The sequence below is a fragment of the Acomys russatus genome, chromosome 7 (assembly GCF_903995435.1).
Source record: "Acomys russatus chromosome 7, mAcoRus1.1, whole genome shotgun sequence".
In the NCBI taxonomy this organism is placed as follows: Eukaryota; Metazoa; Chordata; class Mammalia; order Rodentia; family Muridae; genus Acomys; species Acomys russatus.
Window position 1 is genome coordinate 56,351,378 of NC_067143.1, and position 21,409 is coordinate 56,372,786.

The 21,409-nt window shown below is 40.9% G+C and overlaps 1 protein-coding gene across 1 annotated transcript; it reads right to left on the reverse strand.

Annotated features, from left to right (window-relative positions):
- Nucleotides 1–11,319: 11,319 nt before the first annotated feature.
- Nucleotides 11,320–12,315, reverse strand: LOC127192271 (olfactory receptor 52L1-like). Its single transcript, XM_051149597.1, has one exon. It carries the CDS (start codon nucleotides 12,313–12,315, stop codon nucleotides 11,320–11,322), a length of 996 nt encoding a protein of 331 aa, XP_051005554.1.
- Nucleotides 12,316–21,409: the final 9,094 nt, after the last annotated feature.

Here is a 21,409-nt window from a genome sequence, read left to right on the forward strand (position 1 = left end):
CTCTGTTTAGTTTTTTACTAGATGGCCTATCTATTTGGTGAGAGTGGAGCCCTGAAGCTTCCCATTATTAGTGTGTGAGGGTCAATAAGTGATTTAAGCTGTAGTAGTGTTTCCTTTATAAACTTGGGTTTCCGTATATTTGACACACAGATGTTAAGAATTGCAATGTCCTCCTGATGGATTTTTCCTTTAATGAGTATACATTGTCCTTTCCAATCTCTTCCCATTAGTTTTAGTTCGAACTCTATTTGTCAGATATTAAAATGGCTACATCAGCTTGCTTCTTAGGTCCATTTCTTGGAATATCTTTTTTGACCCTTTACTATGAGGTTTTCTGTCATAATTTTTTTAGATTTAGACTTTTCTTTAACTAATATTTCTTCTATGAATAGTTCAGCAGCTAAGTTTCTTTCTCTTTACCATCTTTTGTATTCTGCTGGTGAAGCTTGCCTCTGTAGTTACTATTCAAAATTATTAAATATTTCATTTCCATAATTTGTTAATTTGAGTTTTCTTTATTGATCCTAATTTTATTTCAGGTCTTGAACAGTTTTATTTATTTCTTTCCCACTGTTTGTGTTTTCCTATATTTCTTTAAGGGATTTATTTGTTTCCCACTTTAAGGATCTTATCATCTTCATAAAGGCTGTTTCCAAGGTCTTTTTCTTGTGTTTTCTGCTATGTTGGCATATTCAGGACCCACTTTGGTAGGATTTACTAAGATCTACTGGAAACATAGTGTCCTGGATGTTATTGGTTGTGTTTTTATGCTGGTATCTAGGCATCTGGGATTGGTCCGTGTGCAGATGGCTAGTTTGTCTTTGTTGGGTGTTTTGTTCCTTAGCTTTTGTTTCTTATCTGGAATTTAGGAAAGTGTGGTGGCTGTATGTTGTCTAGAAGTTGAGATTGAGGAATAGGGATAGGATAGGCATCTGAAGGAGTTCACAGGAGAGAGGAAAACAGAATGTTTCACCAGGATTTGCTTTTTTTTTTTTTTTTTTAGCATCCTTGGAATGGGTGTAGAGTAAGACAGGTCACTCCAGAAGGTCTGTTATAGAGCTGGGGATACAACTGGGGTTGGATCTTGAGGAATGGAAGGAGAGGGGAAGATCTGAAACCAACCTGCCTGCTTCCCTGATAGGAGTGGCTAGTGGGTGAGCAGGATGCTCGTGCTATTGTTGGGTGCTGGGATAAAGCAATAAGTGGTGGGAAGGAGGTTAGGAGATGATAGAATGTGGGATCCACAGGAGATGTGTGCAGTGCAGGAAGCAGGTGTTCCTTGCAGAGCTAAGGATGTGACTAGGAGATTGAATTTGGAGGAGAGGAGGAATTGGTGAAGATCTTCAGATAGATTATCTGTCTCTCAAAGTCTGCTCTACTTGTGTGTTCCCAGAGAATGTTGGAGGCTGGGGTAATGTAAGGAGTTGGGGGAAGGATGGTTGGGATATAAGAGCCTCCTGATCCATTTGGGGTAAGGTCAGAGAGCATAGGGAGACCACCACAGTGGGCGTTCTGCTGCAGAGCTGGGGACCAAAGTGGATGATTGGATCTGAAGAAGCAAAGTGAGAGGTGAAGATCTGTGTCAGCCTATCTGCTTCTCTGGCAGGAGTTTCCATGGGCTATTTTGACCATAAATTCTTCTAAAACTAGCCTATCTGTAAGTAGCTAACTGTTTTTAAGAACCACTATCTAATACTTAACAATAGGTGAAGAACTAAACAAATGTTATTATAGCTACATATATGGTGGCACATATCTTTATGTCTAGAACTTGGGAGGCTGAGCCATGAGGGTGCCAATTTTAAGAAGAACCTGAGCTTATAGTTAATCCCAGGTTTAATAGCAAGACCCAGCTTCCATAATTAAATGAATAAATAATCTTATTATATGTTTCATTTATATATAAATATAGTCCCCAATTATACATTGATAAATTAATAAATTGTTAAATACCAAGAATATATACTGTCCTGATGAATGAACATTTGACTTGTATGATTGGTTTAAAATTGACTTTGTCACCAGAGAAAAGAAAATCAGAGCATATGTTTAAGTGTCTTATATTTATTAAATTAACCACTAGAAGTCCTATATGTTTGTAAGCAGGAAGTACAGAATCTTCATGAAGTGGCTGGTTCAGGCATTAAGTTTTTTAAATCCTTCAATGATTTCTGAGAACAGAGTTGTCAACCCTCTTTCAAACATGGAATAGCAGTGAAGAACTGGAATTCACTCCTGTACTGTCATTCAATATGACAGCCACATGAAGGCACTGTTGCCTTGCCAATAATGAAGACTCTCCTTCCTGGCAATAATGCTATTGTCATTTAATTTCAGCAGCTGTACAACCTTAATGTCCCAAACTTTGAGGTCACGAACAGTCTGTGTTAGCAAAGAGACCCTTCATACATTTCCTGTTAAGTGACAAAACATAGGGTCTGGGGAGATGGCTCAGAGGTTAAGACCATTTCTTACCCTTCCAGAAGACCAGGGTTTACAACTGCCTGTAACTGCTCACACATGGTTTTTTTGTTTGTTTGTTTTGTTTTGTTTTGTTTTGTTTTAAGGAAAATAAAATTTTCAAAAGATACTTATGAAATATGTATATCTCACCAACTTGAAATCCTACTTCATTTTATATACTCAACAGAGTATTCAAAGGCTTCTGCTAGGAGAACATAATCATAGTGTGGGACTCTCAAGATAGGTGAGGGTGCTCTTCATCTGCATTCCCTGTCATCTTTACCTGTGTTTGAATTCGCTTCTGAGTCTTCTAAGTGTCTGGCTTATTTCTTCACCCACCTTCACTAAGCCTGGTAACTTGTGGGAAACTGTGTGATACCCACTGGCATCACTTGGGCTCCAATTTTGCTAAAGCCTATTTCTGTAGTGTGTAACATTGGAGAATGGAAGTCAGAAAAAGGTCTGAAAGAAAGGCAAATTCTGAAGTAATGTTGTGGTTTACAATGTAAAAAGTAATTGCAGAATTCTAGAACTGGGTGGGCTGTATTAACTGGCATGCACCAGCATCTATGATGTATCAGGCAAGAATTCATTAAAGAACCCCATACTCTGATCTTTCTCAGCTTGTTCTGTCCAAAGCATCCCATCCAACACCAAGCATCAGGTGTTAATGATTTCCTTGTCAAGTTGAGACACAGCCATAGGTATCTGCAGGATGTGATCTCTAGGGTGGGATAAAGAGCTGTTTGTGTTTGACTGGTTTTTGTTGTTGTTGCTGTTGTGGGTTTTTTGTTTGTTTGTTTGTTTGTTTTTGTTTTTGTTTTTTTGGTTTTGGTTTGCAGTAGTTGTTTGGTTGGTTAGTTCGTTGGTTGGTTAGTTTGGTTTTGTTCTGTTTGTTTTTTGGTGGGGGTATGTTTGGCTGGTTGTTGTTGTTGTTGTTGCTGCTGCTGCTGTTGTTGAAAATATAGTTTCAGTGTAGATGCCAGGCTGACTTGAACTCTTGATCCTCTTGCCTCAGCCTCCCAAATGTTGGGATTATATTCATCTACCACTATACCCAGCTAAAGGTTTTTGCAAAGTGTAGGTGTGCATTCTGCAGAAAATAACAATATCACTTTTAACTTGAAAAAATGTGAATGGCTACATTGAGTGAAAAAGCAAAATTTGGACTATTAGAGAGAAATTACAGAAAAACTGATCTTGAATTCATGAGAGAACTTTCCCATTGGGGACTTTTCTAAGCAAAGTGCCTTCTTGTACCTGAAACTTTTCTTCTGAAGCAAGGACAAGTAAGGTATGGACCAGATTGTCAGTGCTTTCTCTGACCTTCTATACCCACTGTCCAGTGACTAACTAAACCCAACATATCTGGTTTTATTCCATCCCTGCACCCCAAGGCCCACTGTAGGCCTCTTCTCCTGACTAGGCAAGAGGAAGCATACCTTGCCTAGATTCCCATCCACAGCAGGAAAATGGAGTCTTTGTACAAAAGCAGAGGGCTAAAAGGGTGCCCAGGCAGTGCCTCCAAGCATGCTCAGACTTCCACAGTGCCCACAACTCCCACACCTTTCCTTTACTTCCTGTTTAAAACAGAGGCCTGAGTTCCTTTATCCATTCTGCCACTGAGGAACACTTAGGCTGTTTCCATGTTCTGACTATTATGAATAAGGGAATAAGGCCACTATGAACATTGTAGAGCATATGTCTTTGTTGTGTGCTGGAGCATCTTCTACGTATATTCCAAGAAGTGGAATAGCTGGGTCTTGAGGAAGCCTTATTCCCAGTTTTCTGAGATAATGCCAGATAGATTTCCAAAGTGGTTGTACAAGTTTGCATTCCCACCAGCAATGAAGGAGTGTTCCTCTTTCTCCACATTCTCACCAGCATGTGCTGTCACTTGAGTTTTTGATCTTAGCCATTCTGATGGGAGTAAGATGGAATCTCAGAGTCGTTTTGATTTGCATTTCTTTGATAACTAAAGATGTTGAACATTTCTTTAGGTGTTTCTCAGCCATTTGATATTCTTCTGTTAAGAATTCTCTCTTTAGTTCCGAGCTCCATTTCTTAATTGGGTTATTTGGTTTGGTGGTGTTTAATTTCTTGAGTACTTTATATATTTTGGATATTAGCCCTTTGTCAGATGTAGGGTTGAAATGGATAAAGAAACTGTGGTACAAGAAGAGACTTGATACCCTATGAGCATGTAAAGGGGGAGGATGTTCCCCTCAGTCACAGACATAGGGGAGGGGAGTAAGGGGAAAATGGGAGGAAGGGAAGAATGGGAGGATACAAGGGATGGGATAACCATTGAGATGTAACAAGAATAAATTAATAAAAAAATAAAAATTAAAAAAAGAAAGAAACTGTGGTATATTTACACTATGGAATACTACTTAACTATTAAAAACAAGGAAATTCCAAATTTGTGGACAAATGGATAGAACTAGAAATGCTCATAATGAAAGAGTTAAGCCAGAAGCAGAAAGACTCAAATGGTATATACTCACTTACAATTGAACACTAGCCCAAGCGGCATGCCCCATGAAAGACCTCACATACCAGGAAAGTGGGATAAATGTGAGGGCATCCTATTGGGACTCTAGGTGAGAGAGTATGGGAGAATGGGGAAATAGAAGGATCCAGAGGGTCCTAGAAACCTACAAGAAGAATATTATGATGAGCAGATCATGGCCCAGGGGTTCTGCTCAAACTACTACACCAACCAATGACAATACGTGCAGTAAACATCGCACCTCTACTCAGATCTAGCCAAGGGCCAAGACATTCTCCACAGTTGAGTGGAAAATGGGGTCTGACTTTCACACAAACTCTGGTGCCCCATATTTGACCACATCCCCTTGATGAGGAGGCCCGGTGGCACTCAGAGGAAGGATAGCAGGCTAACAAGATGAGACTTGATAGCCTATGATCATATAGAGGGGGAGGAAGTCCCCCTCAGTCACAGTCATAGGGGAGGGGAGTAAGGGGAAAATGGGAGGGAGGGAGGAATGGGAGGATACAAGGGATGGGATAACAATTGAGATGTACTCTGAATAAATTAATAAAATTTTATAAATAAAAAATAATAATAAAATAAAAATAAAACAGAGGCCTGGGAGTAAACCATCCCTCCCCTCCTAACATTATTTGTGGGCTGCTCCCTCTGCTTACTCTTGTATTCCTTACTCCTTACTCTCCTCTTTAGCTCTGGAATCACAGATGTGTCTGCTGTCAAAAGTAGTAACCCAGCTGGGTCTTTGGTGAACAAACCATAAGGGTCATAGGAGGTCTTAATACTTACCTCTTCCTAGACCCAGATGACTTAGAAAGCAAAGCTGTGGGGAGGGCAGATGCTGTAGGAGGTCTATTTAAGAAACTCCTACTAAATTGGAATGTGCTGGAGGAAAGAGTTTCAAAGATAGAAATCATAGGGATCTGGTGCAAAGGCTGACACCTAAACAGAGATGGAAGGAAAGGAAAGAGGCTACAGCCAAGCTTCTTTTATTTCTTGGACAGGGTGGTGGTGCATACAGACCCCTTAGTTCTTTGTAGTGCTGAATTTACCATTGAATTTTATGATAATAAATTTTACATAAAATCTGTCGCGATCCTTCCGACCAGCGGAAAATAAGGACACGGCCCGAACGTTCTTCTCCAGGCAGTTTATTCAGGAACCTTTTCAGCAAGCTTCTTCTCCTGCACCCCAGCGCCCCTCTTATATCCTCTGCCTCACCCAATCAGCAGCCCTTACGTCGGTAGCTCCAATTGGTTCCCAACAAGGCGGGATGCATACGTCAGAGCAAAGCATGGCCCACAACCCAAATAAGGACTTGTTTACCAGCCAGGAGCAGAATTGCAAGTCATCTTGCCTGGCAGGTTGCCAGGAGCTTCAGCTTCCCACAAAAATCAGTGTTGGTTTATGGAAATTTTTTCAAGTAGATTAAATTCTCACAGAGAGAATGTTTTTATTTATTGATAAGTAAAAGTTGGGTTTTTAAAGTAACTACAGTAGAGGAAAAATCAAAAGGTTGGGTTATCTTCAAGACAGTCAATAAATAATAGCCAGAGAATCTGAGTTAGACAAGGAACTGGGTGGCAAGGTGACAAGGAACAGCCTCCCTCCAGTAAACAGGGCTTGCTGGGTGTGTTGCCTTTCCCCCAGGCTCATATCCGATGGCTTGACAACTATTATGTTACATACACTTTTAGTTTTAGAAGGTTTTTTTTTGGTTATTTTTTATTATTAGCATATATTCGTGATACAAAATGATGGATTTCCGTATGAAATTTTCATCCCTGTGTATAATATATTTTGATCATGTCCTCGCAGTTTGTTCCTCTGTCTTCCTACCTCCTGCTGACCCCCTCCTCCTCTCAAATACTTCCCATCCCACTTTCTTGTCTTACATAGATAATTTTATGATCTAGATGTCACAGATGAAGAAAATGGGCAATATTTGTCTTACTGCACTTAACACAACCATCTAAATTACACTCATTTTCCTACATAATTTCACTCTGGATGGGTACAACTCTAATGTGCGTGTGCTTTCTTTATTCTACTGCATGTGCATGCTGAGTTGATCCATTTATTTTTTGATAGGATGTTAAACTGGTTCTATACCTTGGCTATTTTGAATAGTGCCACAAGAAGCGGATATGCAAATCTCTCTGCTGGATGCTGACTTAGTTTTTCACTTGTTTTTAAGTGAGAAGGTAAATTCAATGCTACCCCACCTTGCTCATCACTCCAGAGAGACCAGCCACAGCTTCAAGCCTGGTCCTGATGAGGGCTGTACATTACAGTGAAAGAAAATATAGCTCTAAGGGACTCAAGGTCAGAGTGATTTGAGAACTGCAACATGTATCCAAGGAATTTGAAGAAAATATACAGGAAACGACAGTGGCATCTAGAAATTGGAAATAGAGTGAGATAAGACTGAACAGGATCTTCAAGATCAAATGGATTTTTTTTTTTTTCTTGAGACAGGGTTTCTCTGTGCAGCTCTGGCTGTTCTGGAACTCACTCCATAGACCAGACTGGCCTCGACCTCAGAGATCCACCTGCCTCCGCCTCGAGTGCTGGGACTTCCATTGTCCAGCTAAAATGGAATTTTTAAGTGAAGGGGGTAGTAAAATTTTCTTCCTATGTGTCCAGATAAGCAGTTATATAACCAGATTTAATGTGTGTCTCATGCCCAAGACCATGTGCCTGTGAACACTTCTCATAGAGTTAAGCAAGAGCAACTGAATGGCTAGGACTTGTCTAGGACGTCAAAGCAATCACATTCAGCCATAAACAGCTTAAAATGTAGCATTCTCATGCTTTCTCTCTTCTCTCTCTCTCTCTCTCTCTCTCTCTCTCTCTCTCTCTCTCTCTCTCTCTCTCTCTCTCTCTCTCTCTCTCCCCCTTGTCCCTCCCTCCCATTCTCCCTCCCTCCTAACCTCTGTCTCAATAGATAATCAATTTGTGCTCAATATTCAAAGAAAATTCTTTAAAATGAATTATAATCACTTAAAAAAAATAAATCCAGTAGTTCCTCAGACCCAGGGGATATGATGGCCTCTTCTGACTTTCATGAACACACTACACAATAGTGGTGATGTACAGACATGTATGTAGGCAAAATACCAATTCACATTAAAAAAATAAATTTTAAAAGATTAGTCATCTAAGTTGACAACTTAATAACTTCGAAAAACTAGGAATAAATTGAGTTGGAATAAGAAGTATTTAACTTATTTTTTTATTTTACAGGAGTCTACAGTTAAGAGATTTTTTTTATTTTTAGATCAATTTTTGGATAATTTTAAGGGACCAAACTTTTTTTTACAGACTAAGGGGCTTTTAAAGTTATACTATTTTTTAAATATTTATTTATTTATTATTTATACAGTATTCTGCCTGAATGTATGCCTGCATGACAGAAAGATATCAGATCTCATTAAAGATGGTTGTAAGCCACCATGTGGTTTCTGGGAATTGAACTAAGGACCTCTGGAAGAACAGACAGTGCTCTTAACCTCTGAGCCATCTCCCCAGCCCCTATACTATGTTCTATATTGTGATATTAATAGGAAATCTTTAGGATAAATCAGAAAGGAAAGACTATGGTTTAATAATAATGAATCTGTTTGTCAAGTTGGCAAATGGTCAATTGTGCTGGTTAGTTCTCTATCAACTTGAGACAAACTGAGCCATCTGATTGGCCTATGGGCAAGTCTCTGGGCATTTTCTTGATATGGGACTGGTATGAGAGGGTCCCATCTGGGCAGTGTTGCCTTCTGGGGGGAGTGCCCTAAATTGTCTAAAAAAGCAGACTAAGCAATCTATGGGGAGCAAGTCAGTACACATCACTCCTGAACAGTGTCTACTTCAGTTCCTGCCTCCAGGTTCCTGTCTTGAATTCCTGCCCTGACTTCCCTCCATGATAGACTATAAGCTCTAAGGTGAAATAAATCCTTTCTACCCCAAGTTATTTTTGGTCAGTGCTTTAGCAAAGCAATAGAAACCTGACTAAGATAGGGGACAAACATAAGAATAAATCACAAATTCAGTTGAAAATAAAATGTAATAAAAAGATAAAATGTATTGATCATTTGGCTATAATACAAAATAAATACATAAAATATACAATAAATATGGCTTTAAGCAAATTCTGAAAACCTTTATATAAGGAAACTATAAGAGACATACTTCAAACAGAAGACACACATCTCATTTAAAGTTCCAAGACAAATGTGTGCGTATACATACATAGACATATATATATATATATATATATATATATAGTGTATGTGTGTGTGTGTCTGAGTGTATGTGTGTATTAATATATGTGTATAGTTGTGTGTGTGCCACAACATGAGTGTGAAAGTAAGAAAAAAAACCACAGGTGTAAGTCTTCACCTTACATTTCATTTGTGACAGGGGCTCTTATTCACCACTGAATATACCAGGTTATCTGGCCCCCAAGCTTCAGCCTTCTGTCTCCCAAGAGAGCACTGGAATTAGACGTGCCACCATGCATACTTTTATTCGGATGCTAAATCTTGTTTATTTGGCAATCACTTTACTCGTTGGACCACTTCATGAACTCCAGCACACACATTTTAAGCTATATGTTAGTGTGTGGCCAAGTGGAAATTTCCCAAATGTATTGTGGCTTAGTCCAAACACAAGTTTACTTATGTTTCAGATTCAAGCCACAGTTTGTGTTCTAGATAGCATCGGAGACACAGGCTTTTCTGTATTGTTACTCTCTTGTCTTCAACCAGAATTATATTCCATCTTGTGGTTGAAGAAACCCTTTTCAGAGCTCACTACCATATCCACATTCTAAGAACCTCCAAGTGATAATAATAATGAGAAACAGAATACTCTCTTTTTATAGGCTTGCAAAACAAACTGCCTTTAAGGTCAAAACAGATTTTCCTCCAATGAGTATACCATGCCATATCTTGGTTTCCTTAGGAAAACATAAAGAGTTTAAGTTCTAGACACTTCTGCTAATAAAGACGTAATTCTTCCTGAGGTAAGTATAATTGATATCCATTCTCACTAACTCATCACAGATCAAAGCCAAACCAAACAATGTTGTCTCTCTGAAAGAAAAGTACTCTGGATCCTGGAGAGAAGGCTCGGCAGCTAAGAGCACTGTCTGCTCTTCCAGAAGTCCTGAGTTCAATTGCCAGCAACCACGTAGAGGCTCACGATGATCTATAACATCTAATGCCCTCTTCCAGCATGCAGGTGTACATGCAGATAGAGCACTCATATACGCAAAAATGAATAAATAAAATCTTTTTTAAAAAGAAGAAAAGTATTCATCAGTAGTAAAATGTACAAAGGATGGTGAGAGCAGAAACACTAGCCACCCCTTTCACCACAGCACACCTCTATCACCTAAGCATCCTAACTCAACATAAGCAACATTGGGGCAAACTAAATATCTTATAATTTCAAAGAACAAATTATGTTAGATGGCTGTCCAACACCGAGTGTGGCAATCCTCTCATGAGTTTTAAACTGGTTCCTATCCTCAGAGATGGGTGAGATGATTAAGGTCACAATGTGCTTACCATTTCCAAGATAGAAACACATTTTAAACAAAAAATTTCTTCTACTGAAGCAGTGCATCAGAGACTAGTATAATTTGCTAGCTTTGTTAGATGCATATAATATACAATTGCCTTTTATTAAATTAATACTTATAAAAATGTGTAGTCAATACTTTGTCTTGTCTAATGTTTATGCAAAACAAAAAAATATAAATAAAATTTAAAGCACAAGGTTCCAAAAAAGGAGATCACTACATAGAACTACTATTTTTCTAGACAACCTTGTCCATCCAAGAATAAGTCACATGCAGTGCCTACTTCACTTATGTTTGTTTTAGATAAATAAGTAACATCTACATTACAATGAAAGGTGCTATTTGAGCATGTGCTCACTTGATGTGCATCCTTTCCCTTGGCTTAGAGATTTCTGAAGACACCCCAAAACCCTAAACCAGGCATGCTGGGTTTCACAATTCTCATTCCAGACAGTGTTATATGATCAGTCATTGGGTTATGGTAAAAAAAAAAAAAAAAAAAAAACTATACCCCTGACAACAGTGAACAATTGTTGACATTGAAAAGAATAACGAGATAGAGAAATATGTATATATATAAAAACAGATATCCAGATGCATCTCAATAGAGAGACTGGAGAGCCACATGCGGTGTTCTTTGCACAGACAAATAGAAGAAGGAATGTTCATTGTAGAATGGCTTCTGTTCATACAATCCATGCCAGCCAGGATCTCTTGGCTGAGTCCTTGGAAGGAGCCTCTGAAGCCAATGATTAGGACACGCTCAAATCGAAGCTTTCCCATAAAACACCCTGAGCACTCGCTGACGGATCTGTCGAGTCTTCACACCATAAACAAGAGGATTGAGGGCAGGGGGCACAAGGAGATAGAGCATGGCCAGCAGAACATGGGCATGATGGGGAACATGGTGGCCAAAGCGGTGAGTGAGGAAGGAGAACATTCCGGGGACATAGAAGATGAGAATGACACAAACATGAGACCCACATGTGCTGAAGGCCTTGAGTCTGGCTTCCCCCCCTGGGACCTTCAGCACTGCCTGGAGGATGAGGCCATAGGAAACGCCAATGGCCAGGACATCTAGCCCAACCACCAGCAGTGCCACCGACAGCCCATAGGCTCGATTCACTGTGGTTTCAGAACAGGCAAGTTTAACCACAGCCATATGCTCACAATAGGCATGGCTTATGACAGTGGCTCTGCAGAAGACAAGGTTCTGCAATAGGATAGGAAAGGGGATGAGGAGGACCAATCCCCGCACCAGCACCGCCATCCCAATACGGCCTATAATCCCTGAGTGCAGGATGGTGGAATGACGCAGTGGGTGGCAGATGGCGACATAGCGATCCAGAGCCATGGCCACAAGTATGCCTGACTCCATGGAGGAGAAGGCATGAATGAAGAACATCTGAGTCAGGCAGACAATGTACCCAATCTCATGGGCATGAGCCAGGAGCACTGTGAGGGCTTTGGGCCCAGTGGAAGAAGCCAGGACCAGGTCAATAGCAGCGAGCATGACCAGGAAGAGGTACATAGGTTGGTGCAAAGATGAGTCGGTCCAGATCATGAAGATAATAGTCACGTTGCCCACTAGAGCCAGGAGGTAAAGGACACCCAGGGGCAACGCTATCCAGTGCTGACTTTGCTCCAAGCCTGGAATCCCTACTAGGAAGAAAGGGGCTTGGGGGTGCCTCCAGCTGGAATTGCTTAGGGCCATCATCAACAACGCAGAGAACGAAGAGTGAAAAGACACCAGAGTCATGACGTCTCCATTCTTGATATGCTAAGCCACTGTGCAGATCCGGCTACCATGTTCATCAGAAGAATAAAGTGGCTTAAGCTGCAACATGAAGGAATAAAGTCAGACTCAAGGAAGAAAATCCTTGGATGCAAATGCTTTAAAGATGAGCCTTCCACACATCTTAGCTAAGTCATGTGACTAGCTATATTGTGGGACAAGTGTAAACACTGAACACAGCTGCCTGGAGAGAGATGGTAACTCGGACACTCAATGACTTACATTCCGAAGCTGTCAACTTAAAAGTGTTGTCTTTACTAACTGTGTAGACAGTGCTGAAGGTAAGTAATCTGTCACTCTGATACTGGTCTCCTGCAGCCTCGGGACACAGGACTCAATAGTTGTCCCTGGGTAGTCTACATGCCACAATCTTCACTTCATTCAATGTCAGTTCCAGGGTTTAAGGGTCGCCTCCTTCCTCTTCTCTGTGTAGACTTACCCACAGCATGGCTTTAACTAGCGAGTACACGTCAGTTCGTTCCAGGTTCATCTTAGTCCAAAAATATCTCTAGAAGCACTAATCTATTCCTGTTTACTTCCCTGAGCCCACACATTCAATACTCACAGCAAGGTGGCTTGCCCAGCTTCCCCAAACATCCTACCTCATATCTGTCTGTGTTATGTCACTGATTCTTTGACTAAAACCCTTGTCTATAAATCAAATTGAAAACTGTCTTTACTCATTGTTACAACTGATGCCTTCTTTCTTTTCAACAATCCCCATTGTCTTTACGTTCAGTATCTCACCGCCATTATTTCTTTTTTCCTCAGTCTCCAATATAAATGACTGAGTTTGCAATCCAACTTTCTGTTACCTGAATTTTCCATGCATAAAGAAAAACTCTGCTTGGAGAAACATTGAGTGTGAACTCTGGCAGTAACACTCTCTGTCATTGTTATGAACTTCTTTTTAATTTACTCTCGACCCTGAAATCACGAATTCTCTCTAATATTTAACTCTTACATATACATGTAAAATACTTTGGTGAATGTCACGCATGGACTAAATCACAAACTGGCATACAAGGTTTCATGGCTGTCTTATTGCATTGCTTCCTAGCAGCTGTAAACAGCAGTTTTGCTGTTACCTTGCATTGCTGTTGTAATTATGTGAGCACACAGACTTATTATACATGACTTCTACGCGTCTTCATAATTTCTCTCTTATCTGATTTGGTCTTTCTCGCCCTACTGAAATTCAGAACCCAATATCTTCTTTTCCTCCAGAAAGATTCACAGTGGGTTGCAAATGCTGCTACTATATCCTGTATTTAATGATGTGCCTTTGTTTATCTATAATGTTCAGCATCATATAAACACTTTTAGTGTCATGGTGTTTTATTTCAGAAGTATCAGATCTCATTAAACTTGGTAACCACAAGCCAGCTGGATGGACCCCTCATGGTGTATAACATCAAATTTAATTAAATTTAAGCTATGCCTATTTCATATTCTCATAATAAAACTTTTGCAGGCTACGTAATTTCTAAGCCTTTATTTTTCCTTTGACAGTAAAATAAAGATCAGCTGTACATCGTGCTATAAATACTAATCAAGGTCTATGCTCAAAGTCTAGACTGACGTTATTCTACAAGATATGGCTTCCATTATTACTAATATAAATTATTAAGGAATGAAATCCCAAATTTCTTTCCTTTTCTCTTTCCTTCCACAAATCACCTTCCATGTTTCAAATGTCTGTCTCTTGTTGTCTTGTAAGATTTCATTGCTGTTGCTCCCATGTGTGTTAGCAACAGACACAAGTAAATGAAAAAGTTGCTCTCTTTAATCTGGCTCAAGTCACTCGCCTCTAAAGCATTATAATAAAAGTTTAGATGATACATTGGTGACCATGTTTTTCTAATAGAAAGATAAACTCTGAAATAACGTTAATCTATCATGAGAGTCATATACAGACCCATACATGAACAGTCAGATATGACAATTTGGCAGATCCCACATCTATAGACTATTTTCAGTGATTTAAAATAAGCTTGTAATGACTATAATATTGCCTCCAAACCCTGTCTATAGCAAATACAAAATCCAAAAGGCCTAATGAAAACATATCTTTCAGCCTTTGCTTTTCTTCCCTCTAAGGTTAAAGTACTAACAATAGTTCTGTTGAGAGCTTCCTGGTAATCTAACCAGGTACACAGCTTCTCCCATTGGTGCTTCGTATTCCACACAAAGAGAACATTAATTCTCTTTCTTAGCTATCCTTTTCTGTTGCAAGCCTTAGCCTACTTTTCTTTTCTTTTTTTACACAGAGAAGCAAAAGTACCATTATGTGTTTAGGAAGTGTGTCCATAGCTACTGTAGGAGCAATACTGGGGACAGGGGCGAGGGGTAATGATGCACTTCCTTGGCATCAGCTGCATCTTTGTGCTCTGTGGCTTGTATGCCCAGGAAAAAAGCCTGGAGCTGCTTGTGCAAGTAAGTGGTCCTCTGTGAGCCTTACAAAAATCAGAAAAGCCATTGTCTCCAGGAATCTGAAGACAGAAATGCATTTAACTTTCTGACCAGGAAGTGGAAGGCAGAAAAGGGCTGGGCTGTATTTCCTTCCATCAGCAGATGCAGCCCAAGCCATCTGTCCTTTGTCAAGTTGTGCTTGAGCTCTGGAGGGAGGTCTGACGTGTCCCTTTCAGTTCTCAAGTACAATCTCTAACTGCTGTGTCACTGTATGATTTCCTTGCACTGTAAGACCAACCCAATCCCTGAACACTGGGGATGATGTCTTAGTCAGGGGAGACTTCCCAGAGCATGATGCAGCATCCCTGGAATCTGATTGGTCCTGCCTATGCCTGGGCAAGGGAACTGGTGCTCAAATGTCTAAATCACACAATGAATAAGGAAGAACACAAAGGTCTTAAAAGACCTGAAATTGTGGGAACTTGAAGAAGGAAAAGGTGAACTTCACGCACAAGGACATCATAATAAACAGAAAATAAATAAACATAAACAGAAAAGTGTCTACTGAGGGGTGACCTCTGAGCCTTGGTGTCCCCACTCTATAGGACACTGTGGGTGCTTCATGGGAGACTGGGCTCTGCTGAATCTCAGTTATAAAAGAGAAGGACAAATTCTAGATGTGTATAGAAAATACGACTTTGGTGGTTACTAGGAGTCACTCCTTTGACTACCTCTAATGGGCAGGAAGGCTCCTTTCTGGGCTGTGACCTCACTCTTTCACCTTAATCTCCTTAACAGTGTCCTGGACTCCATGGAAGTATGGGGGGAAAAAAAGACAAAAACACAGGCAGTGGTGTAAAAATAGTACATCCATCATAATGTCCTGATATAAGAGGAAGACAGCAAAGCACTCAGAAGTGTGGGTCCAACACATCTCAGAGAACCTATTATGACAGGCAAGACACTGTCTTCCTTGTCTCTGAGCTGTCCTCTAGGATATGTCTTTTGAAGCTTTGTGTCAGCACTGAGGGAGACCCAGGAACTCAGAGAGTACTGGGAAAGGTGGGATCTTGCCAGACTCAGGAAGGTTCTGCTAAGCCTTGCCCCTCCTCCCCAGACCTCCCAGGCACATGTCCAGCATTCACGGTGATACACTGCTCTAGCTTTAGACTGATGCTGAGGGAGACTTTATGCTCAGAAGAGCTGCATAGCAATTCCTGAATGTTAAGGGAAAATTAAACACATCAGTCAAGGCCTGCGCGGCTAGTGCTTCTGAAGTTGTAAACACAATTAGTAGCATCCTCCTGTGCTAGTGTGCAATGAGGATGAGAAAATGAGGCCATGCAGAAAGGCCTATGAGTGTCTCCAGCTAACCATGAGGTGCAATAAGACCAATAGATGTCTGTGCACTAAGAGTTAGCTTTCAGCAGCACATCCTCCGTGACCTGTGTCTGTGGGCTCAAATCGCCCTGACAGTGCCTAAGCCAGACCTGGAAAGAACAAGCAGTTTGACTCAGGGGAAAATATCTAAAACTACTAACAGGTGCTGGGCTGGAGAGGAAGCTCAGTCAGTCAAATGTCTGCTATGCAGGCACGCTGTGTGCAGAGGCAGCAGATGTTCCACCTTGCTGGCCAGGCTGGGTCAGTGAACTAAGGGGCAGTGAGATACCCATACTCCAAAAACATGAGGAGGAAGAGAGAGACCAAAGAAGACACCTGTCATCTACCTCCGGCTTCCTCATGCAGATGCATTCATGAACACAGGTGCACACACTCACAAAACTATGCACATACACCACACACACACACACACTACCAAGATGTATTAAAGCTCTTATATTTGCAGAGTTGCAGCCCCATTAACGTAGCTGTGAAATAATTCTTGCCACGGGGCTGTGAAAAAAAGTCAGCAGTCAGTAGGTTTTTCCCCCCAACACCAGGTTCCAAACCTGACCTCATTTTCCACAGCCCAAGTCCTGTGCTTCATCTTGTTGCTGGTTGTGAGAGTTATAGTAGTCCTTTTTAAATGCCTCCTCAAAGGAGGGACCAGGACTGTGGACAGGCTCTGGGAAATGGTGTTAATACCAATTGGAAGATCCCAGAGGACTCACAGAACATCTGGCCAAAGCCTAAGTTAGCCTCCAGACAGTGAGGAGACACAGGTGGTGAGCAAACTCCCCAGAAGGAGTTTGCAAGGCTAGTGGTGGCACCTGCTCAGAACTGTGTGGCCAGGCCTGTGCACTGCTGACCCCTACTCCTGAACTCACTGAGAGCTGCACTAGGACATGCATGCTCCGTGAGCCATGAACCTCAAACTGCTCATCCTCACAAACCAGTCTTAGGCCCCAGTGATCTTTTTACTTTTAATGGGTGCTATGATTCCAGATGCTAGACACATTAGCTGCTGGAAGTTCAAACTGAATTACTTTTCTATGACAAGAGAAAGAAAAGAGGCTTTCTCAACCCAGGTTATTTTCCTTTCTCTATTCAGCACTGACTTCACTGGTGGCAGAAGAATTAAGAGATACCATGCCCTTCATTCAAATTTTTAAAAATACTAAACAGTCACCCCAGCTAAAGAAGTCTTACGAGGTTGCCAGTGCAGCTGAGAACTCCAGATCAGAGTACAGCTCTGTTTGCCCATCACACTTCTCTCACTGTTCAACATTTGTTGCTCCCATATCTACTTCACAATAAACTCCCTTTGCTTGAATTTGTGCTTCAGTGCATACAACGTGGTCTGGTGCTTTGTATTTGGTTGTTAATTCTTTGCTCTCCGAGGTCTGCTTGAAGTATCTTACAAGCAAATCTTTATTTTATGTACCCCAAATGTTGCTCTGTAACCATGACTTCAAATAATTCCTGTTTGACCAATAAAATGCCTACACACCCTAGAAGGACAGAAATGAGGTAGGCATGGCAAAGGTTTGCAGGCTCAGAGGACACAAAGATCAGGGGCTGGAAGGGGAGAGAGAGAGGAGAAGAAAAAAGCAGAACCACCAGACTGCCATGTGACCAGGAGAAATTCACTCTGAGGCAGTGTTGGAGAGAAGCAGCCAGATGAAAACCATAAGCAAGTATTGATAGAATTACAGGTGGGAAGTAGCCCAGATGTGATTGAGTAAATCAAATGGCATGGGGTGTGGGACTGGAAGGTAATAAGTTAGCTTAGGGCATTTATATCTGCCCAGCCCCAGGTGAAATAAGGCTTATTTAAAATCTGATCATGTGTCTATGTCTTTTATCAATGTAGTAGCAGGTTAAATAAAGCCATCATAATAATTGTAGGTTTTTAATAATGAATTTTAAGAGCCATTTTTATTTTCTACAACATCAGTCTGTTTCTGACGAATTGAGACCAAATACTGACGACCTCGCACTGCGGCTGTCAGCGCCATCAGTCCACCACATACTCAGTGTTTACCGTTTCCATGACAGCTATGCTTCAGCCCATAATCCTTCCCCCCTCTATCAACAACTACTCACGCATTGTAGGAAACCACATCTGCTCATTCAACTAAGCGCACATAGTGCCCAGCTTTACAGTGGTGCAAAAGTGTTATGCATTCAGTACAAGCCCTACAGTTCTGAATTTTGATCTTTTAAAAGTTTGTATTGTCCCATCACGATGGCTAAGATCAAAAATTCAAGTGACACCTCATGCTGGTGAGGATGTGGAGAGAGAGGAACACTCCTTCATTGCTGGTGGGAATGCAAACTAGTACAGCCACTTTGGAAATCTATCTGGAGCTATCTCAGAAGAATGGGAATAAGGCTTCCTCAAGACCCAGATATTCCACTCTTTGGAATATACCCGGAAGATGCTCCAGCACACAACAAGAAAACTTTGCTCAACCATGTTCATAGCAGCCTTATTCATAATAGCCAGAACATGGAAACAGCCTAAGTGTCCCTCCGTAGAAGAATGGATAAAGAAACTGTGGTACATTTACACTATGGAATACTACTCAGCTTTTAAAAGCAAGGAATTCCCGAAATTTGTGGACAAGTGGATGGAACTAGAAATGATCGTCCTGATTGAGTTAACTCAGACCCAGAAAGATACACATGGAATATACTCACTTTTATCTGGACACCAGCCCAAGGGGCATGTCCCATGAAAGTCTTCATTTACCAGGAAAGTGGGATAGAGGTGAGGACATCCTATTGGAATTCTAGATGAGAGAAGTATGGGAGTATGGGGAAATAGAAGGATCTAGAGGGTCCTCGAAACCTATAAGAAGAACACTATGATGGGTGGATCTGGGCCCAGGGGTTCTGCTCAAACTATGGCACCAACGAAGGACAATATGTGCAGTAAACATCAAACCCCTACTCAGATCTAGCCAATGGACAGGACATTCTCCACAGTTAAGTGGAGAGTGGGGACTGACCTTCACACATACTCTGGTGCCCCATATTTGACCACATCCCCTTGATGAGGAGGCCCGGTGGCACTCAGAGGAAGGATAGCAGGCTACCAACAAGAGACTTGATACCCTATGATCACATAGAGGGGGAGAAGGTCCCCCTCAGTCATAGGGGAGGGTGATAGGATGAAATCAGGAGGGAGGGAGGAATGGGAGGATACCAGGGATGGGATAACAATTGAGACGTAATACGAATGAATTAATAAAAACATTAATAAAAATAATAAAATGATATAAAATCTTCCAATAATTGGTGGATAGCAATAAAAAAATAAATAAAGTTGGCGCTGTGTGATAATGTTCTCTTTCTATGGGGCACAGTATCCTTGACCTCTAGTTTCCAGGTAGCCACATAATCATGAAGGCAAAAGAAAATCTAATATCACTGGTACACTATGCTGCTAAGCTCATGTGCTCAACAGGTTAGAAATATAAGTATACCTGTGACGTGCAACATCTTTATTTTATGATGGGTTTGTTAGATGTCACAGCATCATAATCTGAGGACTATCCGTTTCATCTACCAACCTCATGCCCTAAGCTAAGTGTGACACAGCAGCCCTTGTGAACTATGGGTTTATTATATATTAAATACTATGTAACATAAATATTGATAACAGCCATAAGTGTTATAGATTAAAGGCCAAGTATTTAGTGATAGATGATGGGAAGACCTTTCTGGTGTAGGGGACTCAAGAAATACCTCCCTAAGCCAAACCAGTAACCAGAAGTATTGGCCAGGGGTATCAACAGGAAGAGAAGAGAATCTAGTATTTTTTTTACTTAATTGATTTATTCAGATTATAACTCAGTTGTTATCCCATCCCTTGTATCCTTCCATTCCTCTGTCCCTCCCACTTTTGCCCTATTTCCCTCCCCTAGGTCTGTGACTGAGAGGGACCTCCACCCCCACTGTATGGTCATAGGGTATCAAGTCTCATCTTGGTAGCCTGCTTCTTCTTTCTCTGAGTGCCACCAGGGCTCCCCACCAAGGGGAATTAGCCAAATAGGGGGCACTAGAGTTCATGTCAGAGTCAGTCCCCACTCTCCACACAACCGTGGAGAATGTCCTGTGCATTGGCTAGATCTGCATAGGGGTTCGATGTTTACTGCTTGTATTGTCCTTAGTTGGTACAGTGAGAATCTAGTATTTTTAAAGACAATGAAGAATTGTTTTTTCATTCAGGTTTCTGAAATTTGGGGAATATAATACTGGAATATAATCAGAGGCCTGAGCGTATAGAGTCTTAGGCCATGTTAAAGAGCTGTGGAAAGACATGAATTTAAGTGAAAAGCATATGACTAGGATCTCGCCAATAAAATATCATCCTGGGAGAATGGATAGAAAGAATTTAAACAATAATAGTGGTATATCTGTTGGAAAGCAAGAGCAGGGAACCCTAGAGGTGTTCAAGGATGTGTTATGGGATAGTTAGATCAGTTAGGCAGGGACCTTTGGAGGTTAAAGATATCATCCGAAGAATACAAAAAGCCAGAGCTCAATGTATTATCTACATGTATACCACTAACCAGGATCAAACATAGGGAACATTTTGAGCACATCATTACTTAGTGAGGGTAATAAGGAAAGAGACCACTAACTGGAAGTGGCAGAGCAAGATGTGCCTCATGGCTTGAACATCAGGAATGAACTACCCTGTGCTTGTCTGTTTTCACATGAAATGAGTTGACAATGTATTAAAACCAAGTGCACTAAATCAGAGTATCAAACCAGAGATATGAGAAAATAAAAAGTCCCCTTGGTAAGGAGTATAAGATTGTCATCATGCACCAAATGAAAAGATTAGTGGCATAAACTACTTGCATTTGGGGAACATTTAATGAGAACATAAACCAGCTTTTTATCTCAAAGAACCACAATGTAAGAGCTAAGCACAAAGTATATGCCTTTTTAAGAATATATTTCATAAATCCAACATATTCAGAGGATTGTTCAAAAATAGTTATCCAAAGTCCCCAGCAACTTCTAAGTCCCCTCACTCAACTTTTCACCCACCTAAAGAACTGACCTGCATAATCCTGAAATAATTCCACCTCTCCCCCCAGAATTTCATCTCAGTAACATAATGAGATTCTGAGAAATACTCAAAATATGAAAGAAAGTAGTATTAGGGAAAGGAAGGGGAACTGCGTGAAGACCAGAAGACAAAATGTTATTTTTCTGCTTGGTGATTGCATACAGCAGTAAGTCTGCC